The sequence below is a fragment of the Microtus oregoni genome, unplaced genomic scaffold, assembly GCF_018167655.1.
Source record: "Microtus oregoni isolate MIOR12 unplaced genomic scaffold, Mior012 000046F_ref0000063, whole genome shotgun sequence".
Classification (NCBI taxonomy): domain Eukaryota; kingdom Metazoa; phylum Chordata; class Mammalia; order Rodentia; family Cricetidae; genus Microtus; species Microtus oregoni.
Window position 1 is genome coordinate 11556857 of NW_024543220.1, and position 10691 is coordinate 11567547.

The 10691-nt window shown below is 47.7% G+C and overlaps 1 protein-coding gene across 1 annotated transcript; it reads left to right on the plus strand.

Annotated features, from left to right (window-relative positions):
* Positions 1-2543: 2543 nt before the first annotated feature.
* Positions 2544-10308, plus strand: LOC121435302 (H-2 class II histocompatibility antigen, I-E alpha chain-like). The gene is made up of 5 exons (XM_041634536.1): positions 2544-2661; positions 5976-6224; positions 8972-9253; positions 9686-9860; positions 10030-10308. Exons 1-4 carry the CDS (start codon positions 2577-2579, stop codon positions 9838-9840), a joined length of 771 nt encoding a protein of 256 aa, XP_041490470.1. The 5' UTR covers positions 2544-2576; the 3' UTR covers positions 9841-9860; positions 10030-10308.
* The last annotated feature ends 383 nt before the right edge of the window (positions 10309-10691 follow it).

Below are 10691 nucleotides of genomic sequence, written 5' to 3' on the forward strand. Positions count from 1 at the left end.
GACCACTATCCCAGTTTTACATAATAGAGTAAGTGTGTCTGCTCTAAGATTTCTAATAAAAGGAATCATATAGCATATATTTCCCTTAAAAGATTTATTCATTGTTTTTATTTACGTGTATGAGTTTGTGCCTACATGACTTTATCTGCACCACACACATAGTGGTGCCAAGCGAGGCCAGGGGATGTCCTGGAGCTGGAGTTCCAGGCAGTTGTGGCCCCATGTGGGTGCTGGGAAGGCCCAGGTCCTCTGCAGCAGCAGTCAGTGCTCTTAACCCCTGAGCCAGCTCCCTGGCCCCATAGCTTCTCTTCTTGTGCCCAACATTTTTTTCTTTTGTGTGTTCATCTTTGCTTTTATTTTTAAAATTTATTTATTTGTACACGAGTGTGCCAATTTTTCTACATATGCACATGTGTATGCCTTACCCTCGGAGGTCAGAAGAGGATGTCAGATCCCAGCAGCCACATAGCAGCTCACAACAGCCTGGGACTCCAGCTGCAGGGGATGTGACTTACCACAGTTTGTTTGTCCCCCCCCCCCCGCCCCTTTCTCCACAGGGTGCTTTCCTATGGAGCTGACTGCAAGTTGTGCAGGGGACTTCATGGATGCCGCTTTCATGCTGCGGTGGGCCGTGTGTGTGTGTGTGTGTGTGTGTGTGTGTGTGTATGTGTATCTGCCTCTGGGTCACCGTGTGCTTGTAAGCAACTCCTCTCCTGTGATCCTATCAGTAATTCCAAGAAACTTGTTGCTTCCCCAAGCTTGATTTGGATGGAATCATCTCAGTGTGCCATCTGTGTCCTGTTGGATGCCCCTCAGGAAGTCAGCTAACATCTATAATGTAGGTCAATGCCTCCAGGCAAAGATCAGCAGAGAAATCAAAAGAAAGCTCACCGGGGGAAACACGGGGCCTCTCTGTATAGCAAAGGCAGTAAAGCCGGTGGGGACACACACTAGGAAAGCTGTTGCAAGGAATTTGCTTCCACAGATGTGGGGGTGAACCAGCATGTCTGAGGGCCACTGGGCAGGTGGTCTTCAGGAGGGCAGATGGGAACTGTGCTGGCAGAGGCGACAGTGACTTCCCTTCTTCAAATGAGCCTCAGCTGGCTCTTAAGACTTCCCAGCTGTGGCCAGCTCATCCCGATTGTTCAGGGTCATCCCTTAACATCAATTGATTACAGGATTAATCACACTGCGGAATACCTTCATGAATACCTGGGTGGTGTTTGATTGAGCAACAGGGAACTAAATCTGTTTAGTAACCCAGGCACTAAATCTGGTCCCTAAATTATCTAAACGGAATTTTCCCTCATCCTATCAACAAGTGGGGCAAGTAGGAAAACTCTGTGATTACCTTAAACAATTCACCCAGAAGGAGGCAAGCCCACAGTGAGGCTGAGGCTGAGGCAGCACCTAGGCAGGAGCTGGAGTGCCCTGTCTCACCCCTTCACAGTCTCACCATTGTGAAGACCACGGACTAACGCACTAGTCTCACGAGGACAGAATGAACCTAAGTGATCCTAAATGGTCACGAGCTTGTGACCTCCATCAAAAGCAGAAAACTCAGTCTTCTATAAAGAATAGAACACCTAATGGTTGCTGTGACTTTAATCCTCAGCCCTCACATTCATCTGAAATATTCACATAAAAGGATAACAAATTTGGAAAACCCAGCAGTTAGGAGAACAACAATACTTTCTAAGTTACAAGAACACCTTTCAACATTTGACTGAACATTGTTACATTAAAAAATATTTTAATAGCAATCGAGCTAGCCAGAACTTCCTTTTGTGTTCAGTGTCCCTAAACTTCCTTTAGACGTGGTCAGTGCATCAACACACAGAGCACGAAGATTACTCAACAGACGGGAGAAATCTGGATAAACATCTTGCATTCTTGATGGAGGCTGTGGGTCCCAAAGCCTCGGCATTCCGACTAGAAACATAAGGGGTTCTGAGCAAAGATCCTCCCCACCAGGGTTTACACAAATAGAAAGAGCAATGGCTTTGACTGGCCACCATTTGTGGGGACCCCTTGGATCGGTGGTCAACTCACAATCTGAAGTGTTCTATATACACTATGAAAAGAAATAAAGAAAAGATAAAAACAGCTAACTCATGTATGTGAGCCTGAGAAATGGTTGCGAGTTGGGGTTGAAGAAGCCACAGGAAAAAAAGTAAATTTAGGGGAGACTTCCTGGATCATACAGCCCAGATACAAAAATTTAAGTAACATCATTACTATCTAAGAATTCACCTGTCCTTGAGGTTTTTCAGACCTTCCCTCCTCTCTTGCCAGCTGCACACTCATACACAGGATAAAGTCTGATGTGGAGACTTTCTCCTTCCCATGGCATTCCCTCAGGTCCACTCTGAGCAGAGGCTGCTGTGGTCCTGGAGTTCCCCTTCACCTCCTGCAGGCCTCTCACTACAAACTCTGCTCCTGGCAACTGTGACGTCATCACGACGGAATTTTATGATTGGGTCTGGTGGGGTTTGGTTTGAAGTCAGACCTCTTTGGCTGTATCCTCACATCTCTTGAGGACTCAGAACAGCAGCAGCTGAGACCACCCAAAGAAGATGACGCCCAGCAGAGCTCTGGTTCTGGGGATCCTCGCCTTGACCACCTCGCTCAGCCCCTGTGGGGGTGAATTCAACGTTAAGGGTGAGTTGCACAGTGGAGGGACGCCTGGAGCCGGGAAATGGGAAATCGAGAGAAGAGAGAGACACAAATTGACTGAGATACAAATTCTCAGTATTAGGCGGTCTAGCAACTGTGTGGCCCCGTTTGTCTTCAGGAGGCTCTGCTGACGAGCTGTGCTCACCAAGCCATGATTCTAATGGTGGATCCAGTGAGGGAGGTGTGGAGGGGTTTGCGGTAGGTGGGGTTGTCTCTAAACTTGAGGGTGTTTCCACGAATGGATGATTTTTCATTACTAAAATACATGAACTCTGAGAGTTTCTAGAGCCCATTGTACCCATCTCCTGGAGTGTATCTAAGGAAAACTGTTCCGTGAATCATGTATACAGCTGTACGGAAAATACTTCCCTTGTGCTAGGGTCTATACTCTTCATGCCCTGGGAAGTGAGAGAAGGGGCCACCATCCTACAGGACAGTCCTCCTGAATCTTGGTTTCCTCGTGTGTCCTCACAAGTGACCAACGCAAATAAATATGTAGATGAGCTTTAAAAACAGTGAAAACCAAGCTGGGCCTGGGAGTGCACATGGGTAACTCAGTGCTTAGGTGCCGAAGCAGGAGGATCCTGAGTTCAAGGACAGCCTGGGCTACATAGAGAGACTTTTACTACTTAATTTGTTAGGAAATGCCTGTGAATGTCAATTTTCCCTGTTCCTATTCCAAACATAATTTCATATTTTTGTAACAAACTAAGGAATATAGGCCTGTGCTACTCCTTATCTAACAGAGTTCTGTAACAGCAACACAGGCAAGCACAGGATACAAAAGCCTGAGGTCCCATGGCCCATGTTGCTCACCTCTCTCCACTCTCCCTGTGTGCATCCTTGCCCTCTCTCAGGACCCCTCCGTAACTCTGTGCCAATTTACAGACATTGATAGTAGCTTTTAAAATACAATTGAAAAGTCAAATGATTGAAACAGGAATTGAAAGGGATCGAGCGACCTGTGAACCCTGGCTGCTCTCACTTCAGTTTTGTTGGGGGGTAGAAGTCTCCCCTGGGAGATTTCTCCAGGGAGTTATTTCCTTTCTCCCCAGTTTCTTCCTTCAGTATCATACTAGAGTGCTTGAACCAGGTGTGAGCAGACACAGTGGGCACAGTTCTGAGGAACCACACAACTGTAGGGCTGTGTGAAAATATTATCATTTCTTTTGAATTTTCAAGGAAAAAAGTGAAATTTCAAGGTCTAAAAAGTGCTTTGATTTTGACTCAGCCTATATTATATGACTTTCAATATTTTCATCAAGGAGAGGCCACAGAGCTAAATGCATGGGTGCACGGGTCCTAATGCAGCCCTGCTCATGGCTGAACCTGACCTGACCTTCACACGATTCTATCACCTGTCAGTCATTCCGAGTCTCCATGGGCCTCAAAACTAGCAATAATCATTCAGTACTGCCCTTTGAAAAGCACTTGCCTAGCTAAGAAGTGGACACTGAAATAGAAAAACTGCTGCCTGTCCCTAGGAAGTGTGCAGACTACCGATGGATGCAGGACCAAGGTCAGGGAGCAGGAAGGCCATTGCTGAGGACAGTGAATGCAGCTGGGGCCCAAACTGTAATGACAGGAAGCAGTGTGGTGTCCTCAGCAATGCTTGTGGCCCAGGACATGGACCTGCGGAAGCAAATGTGGTGTACATTCACATTTGGAAACTAAACCAAGATTTATTGTTAGTGGATAAGAAAGCTTTAAGGGGGAGGTGTGGTGTTGTGGGCGGGGGTAGGGGACTGGTGATACCAACCAAGATGACTTTGCTGGGATGGGAGGAGCCAGAGGAGGAATAGAATGTGAATATAGAGGCAGAGGGGCTGGGAGTCCTAGTGTGGTCGGAAGCAACTGAGCAGACACCTTCAGAGTAGCGGAGGTTTCAGCAAATTAAAAAAACAACCACCTTGTTTTCTATGGGAAAAAGAGACCCCTGCAAACAACAGGACCATGAGAGGATGGTGTAGTTAGTTCCGACTGCAGTTTCTTGCACAGAACGCCAGACTGTGACCTGCCCACCGCCACTCACAGCACCTTACATGTACTTGTTTGTCTACTGACCCACCTCTCCTAGCATTCACCAAGCGTGGTGACTGCAGAGACCATGCCTGGTCTTCTTACACAGCACCATGTCTGACAATTGCTGAAACTCAATAAACGAAGAAGGAAGAAAAGATGAAACTAATTACTAAAATCTATGCCTTGACAGTGTCTATTGACCTCTTTTGGGTGGAATTGCCTGTCTGGCGGCCATTTGCTCTGGTATCTCACACATGCTCAGTTGGAGGAAAAAGTTTTAATTCACCATGAATCTGCAAATGAATGACAGTGTTGATTTGGGAAAAAATAGAAGGCAGGGATTGGCAGAAACATACAATCCAATTAAGTCTCTGTAAATGGAGACTGGCTGTCATTTCCTGGTCACCCAGACCTGAATAATCACACAGAAACAATATTAACTACAATGCTGCTTGGTCAATGCTACTTATTTCTATCTAGCTCTTTTCTTAAATTAACCCATTTCTCTTGATCTGTGTATCACCTCGAGGCTGTAGCTTACCCATAAAGGTTCTGGATGCCTTCTTTCGGCAGCTATGTGACATCTCTTTGACTCTGTTCAGATTTCCCACCTGGCTTTACTCTGCTAAGCCATTGTCCAAAACAGTTTATTTATTAACCAATGGTGATAAAACATATTCAAAGCATACAGAGGTGAATCCCATACCAAGTCTCTATTTCTTTTATTCCAGAAGATCCTGTAGATCCCCACAGTTAACAATGGAGGAACTTTAAATATAACAGTTTTCATATATTTTGTAGTGATGTTATTATTCTCTTTATTTAGGATTCTATGTGCTTTTCCTTTTATTAAAAAGTGAGAAGGGATCCCTGTATGGAAAGTGTCCCTTTTAAGAAAGGAAATAAAATGTAACAGATATGTTATTAATTTATGAAAGATCAGTGAGACCCAAACCTAGAAGAGAGCAAGCAGAATGACTGAATCTTTGTGAACAAGGCTTTCCTCTTCCACTCACTTGTGAGCTACTTGGCTTAGGCTATTATGTGCCAGACCCTGAAGGAGGCGCTCAGGATAGCAGAAATCAAACCCATGACATTATGCCATTGTCATAGTGTGGCACATGTCATAACCAACACTGAGAGTGATAGGAAAGTGATGGAAATGTGCCAAAAAATGAAGTTCATGGTATTTTTAAAGAGTATTTTCTATCATTTTGTTTAATAGTTCTTTTTTCTTCTTGTTTTCCATTTTTCTGCTATGCATCTCAATTCACCAGCCGACCATGTCGGCGCCTATGGTATAGGCTTCTATCAGTCTTACGGATCCAACGGCCAGTACACATTCGAATTTGATGGCGATGAGTTGTTCTATGTGGACTCGGGTAAGAAGGAGACAGTCTGGAGGATTCCTGAGTTTGGCCAACTGACAAGCTTTGACCCACAAGGCGGACTGCAACAGATAGCTACAGTAAAATTCAACTTGGACATCATGATTAAGAGGTCCAATTCTACGCCAACTACCAATGGTACGTGCTCAGCGTCCCACTTCTCCCTCCCTCTTCTGGTGGGGAATGCTATTCACTGCTCTACAAAACCCTCTCCTTGAGGAAAAGCAACAATCCATGCCATTCCTTATGGCTGAGACAGGCAATACCAAACCAGGTGCCACCTGTGACCTTCCAAGAGCCCTGGTGCTGAGCAGTTGGGCACCATTGTGGTGTGAGAGTTCAGGGTGGGAAGGTGGAAGAGAGGGAAAGGCAGAATGGTTTTGGGCTGGGGAAGAAGCAGATCTGGAGAAATGAGGGTGATGAGGAATGGGCAGCTTGCCACTGAGTACAGGGAGATGTCTGGGCTATGACCAAGAGCCAGGTCTTGATCCAGGACCCTCAAGCAGCCAAGGAGGCCTTTGTTGGTGTCTGTGGTTCTTGTTATCACAGGGGGCTGTGCAGGGGTTTGTGGTGGAACCATGTTGGTATCTGAGGACTATGCTGTCATGGGTGCCATACCAATCTGGGTGGCCTGCATGGCCACTAGGGGCCATGGTCACAAGCTGGGCAGCTGCCAAGAATCATGTCTGGGTCCTTGGTCCTACAGCAGCCAGGGTCTGAGTTGGTGTCCAGGGCTCCTGTTGTCACCAAGGGCTTTGTGGAGGACCAGGGTCTTGTTAGCCATCTTGGACCATGTCAGAGTCTGAGAACCGGGCCATTCCTGGGGCTATGCTGATCTGAGTGGCCAGTGCTGCCACCTGGAGTCATGGAGACTTCCAGGTACAGGCCACTGCCTAGGGTTATGTCTGGGTCTGTGGTCCTGCTGCAGCTAGGGGTCTATGGTGATGTTCATGGCTGGTGTTAGCACCAGGGATCCTTGGAAACATGCTGTGCTGAGCCAGCCCCACCCTTCACTGGCCCTAGAATAGTTGGTCCTGCCCCTCGCTGGATATTATAGCAGGCAGGCTGGCTCTACCCCTTAAGGGAGAGCTCATCCCATCCCCTTCCCACTCAGGAAAGATGACCTCATCCTTCACCATAGGCCTGCACCTTACCTGGGAAGCACACTAGAGTTGACCCTATGTTCGGGGACACAGGTGAGCCATCCCTGAGGGCGTGAGGGCAGGAAAGTTGACTTTGCACCCCCCTTGTCTGCCATGTGGCAGCATGGGTGAGGGGAAGATGTCCTCCCCCTTCACCCATTACTACCAGTGGCAGGTGAGAGAGCTGGCCCTGGGGTCACAAGAGTAAGGGAGCTAGTCCTGCCCTATACCAGCTACAGTACTCAGGACCATGGACCCTGCACCCTACCTGGTCAGCACACTAGAACTGAACCTGTTGTTGGGGACACAGATGAGCCAGTCCTGAGGGTGTGAGAGTAGGAGAGCTGACCCCCCCACCCCACCTCATATGCCCCCTACAGCAATCAGGAGAGAGGGTCCTGCACCTTGCCTGGGCAAAACAGTAGAGATAGCCCTGGTGATATGAGCAGGGGACCAGACCTGAAGGCCTGAGAGCAGAACTGTCCCCACTCCTTGCTGTAGGCTGTCCTGGGTGAGCTAGCTGAGGCAGTGCTGCGGAGCTCATCTGGGTAGTGACAATGAGGGAAAACTAGCCAGCTGACCAACCCAGCAACCACCCAGGCCCAGAACCAGGGTTGGCCTACACCAACATCCACTGAATCTATGAACTGTTGGAGCATGTGCAGGGGACAAACCTACAAATCCCAAACAGCAGAAGCCAGATGTAGTAATTAGGGCGGCGGGGCTGCATCCCCAGCACCCGGCCGCCCCCACGGCTAGCTTTACCCAAAATAATTACACGGACACTGTATTCTTTTAATCACTGCTTGGCCCATTCTCTTCTAGGCTAATTCTCACATATTAATTTAGCCCATTTCTAATCATCTGTGTGTAGCACCCCAAGGTGCGCTTACCGGGAAGATTCTAGCCTATGTCCATCCTGGGTCAGAGCTTCATCCCGGGAGCGGGGCATGGCGTCTCTCTCTGAGGCGTCTGCTCCCGAGAGAGCTGTGGAGTCTCTGAGCTCACTTCCTCTTCCTCCCAGCGTTCTGTTCTGTTTACTCCTCCCACCTATCCTCTAACCAATAAAATGGGCCAGGGCAGTTCCTTTATTAGCCAATGACCTTCCTCCATCAGCCAGAGGCCAGGAACCAGACCAAGGACTCACAGCAATGAATTCTTTTAAGTCAGGATGTATGGACTAAAAAGGGTAAACCGTGTGACTCACCAGGCCACACTACAGCTTCCACAACATGATTGGTCTTCTTTTTGTTTTTGTTCTTTGATTGGTTTGGTTTTTGAATTTTCTTTTAAATTTGATTTTGTCTTTAGGGAGGTTGCAGGGAAGAGGGTGAGTGCGAGGGGACAGGGAGATAAGTGGAATTGGAATGCATGATGTGAAATTCACAAAGAATCAATAAAAGTTAAAAAAAAAAAACTCTCCTTTCCAAGGCATGTCCAGATCTCATTACCGTCATCCTCTCTCACAAATCATATATCCCATGTAATATAAAGCTCTTTGTTCCCACAATGCACTTCTTGAATCTTTTGAAGAGGGCCTGGCAGATATCTTAACACCCTTAGAGAGAAAGGCACCAGGATAAAGTGGATGCAGCACACGTTAGCTTCAAGCAGGAGGGAAGGTCAGGTTGTTGGACCATCATGTACTTGAGGCTCAGCAAGGGCTCGCTCACCAGACAGTACAGAAAGTCAGGGAGAGAAACTCCTATCAATCACTCACATCCAAAGCCATTTCCTTTCCAGACATTCCCGAGGTGACTGTGTTCCCCAAGGCCCCTGTGTTGCTGGGTCAGCCCAACACCCTCGTCTGCTTCGTGGACAAGATCTTCCCTCCTGTGGTCAAAATCACATGGCTGAGAAACAGCAAGTCAGTCACAGAAACTGTTTATGAGACCAGCTTCATCACCAGCCATGACCATTCCTTCCACAAGATGTCTTACCTCACCTTCATCCCTTCTGACGATGATGTCTATGACTGCAAGGTGGAGCACTGGGGCCTGGAGGAGCCGATGCTGAAACACTGGGGTACGTGTGGGTTCTCCCTGCTTCTACACTGGTGCTGCAACACTGGGGTACGTGTGGGTTCTCCCTGCTTCTGCATTGGTGCTGAAACACTGGGGTACGTGTGGGTTCTCCCTGCTTCTGCACTGGTGCTGAAACACTGGGGTACGTGTGGGTTCTCCCTGCTTCTGCACTGGTGCTGCAACACTGGGGTACGTGTGGGTTCTCCCTGCTTCTGCATGTTCTTGTTCTTTGTCAGCTCTAGAACAGCCTGTCATCTTCTGGCTCTGGTGACCAGACTCATTTTTTATTCTTCTATCTAGTGATAGATTTCATGTTCTTCCACATGCCCAGCCCCAAAGTCTCTGTGGATTGACTTCCATCCTCACACGGGCCCTCTTACATGCTTATACATGGACATGCTCCCCCCTGACTCCAAATACTTCACTTTTCCAGAACCTGAGGTTCCAGCCCCCATGTCAGAGCTGACGGAGACTGTGGTCTGCGCCCTGGGGTTGTCCGTGGGCATCGTGGGCATCGTGGTGGGCACCATCTTCATCATTCAAGGCCTGAGATCAGGTGGCCCCTCCAGACACCCAGGACCATTATAAACCATACCCTGGAGAGGAAGGTGAGGGTTTGTGTTTGTGGGAGCTTAAGCCAGCACACAGGGGGAGTGGGGGAAGAGGAGACTGATAAAAATGTGGTTGGAATATTGCTGGAGAATTGTGCAGTGGTGTGATCAGGACCTCAGCACAGGACCTCAGGAACACATCCCTCTCCTGTCTGTTTTGTTGCAGGTGTGTGGTCCTCTCCAGGGCAGACGTGGTCTGCTGGATGACCTGGGCCAGTGTGTTTCCTGGGCCAATTCATCATGTTGTCTTCCCCAAGTGTCCTTGGGGAAGTGATTTTGCTTTTCTCTTGCACTTGAGGTTCCCCCTCATAGCTCACATAACCTAGGAATTCACTTCTGACTTGAGTTTTGTTTCTTGGTATCTTTCAAATCATATCTACTGTAGAATCTCAGTGACCCTGGTTCAGTAGATCCACAAAACCAATAAATCATCTTTTGTAAGTTAGTTGCTGGTTTTTGTTTTGTTTTTGTCTTTCATCTTGGAGTTTACTGGATCCGGGGCCATGCTGGTGACACAGAAACAAACAAATATAGCCTCAGAATGCTCAGGAATCTTGGCCAAGGTTGAAGTTTCTCTCTTCCTTAGTTCCCAGCCCTGACTATTGTCATCTGTCCCTAGTCAGACACCATGGTGTTGGAGGAGGCTGCTTGTTGATTCCCAGCTGCTCAGCACTAAAATAATCACACAGAAACTGTATTAATTAAATCACGCTTGGCCCATTAGCTCTAGGTTCTTATTGGCTAATCTCTTACATATTAATTTATCCCATTTCTAGTAATCTGTGTATCGACACGTGGCTGTGGCTTACTGGCTAAAGTTTCAGCATG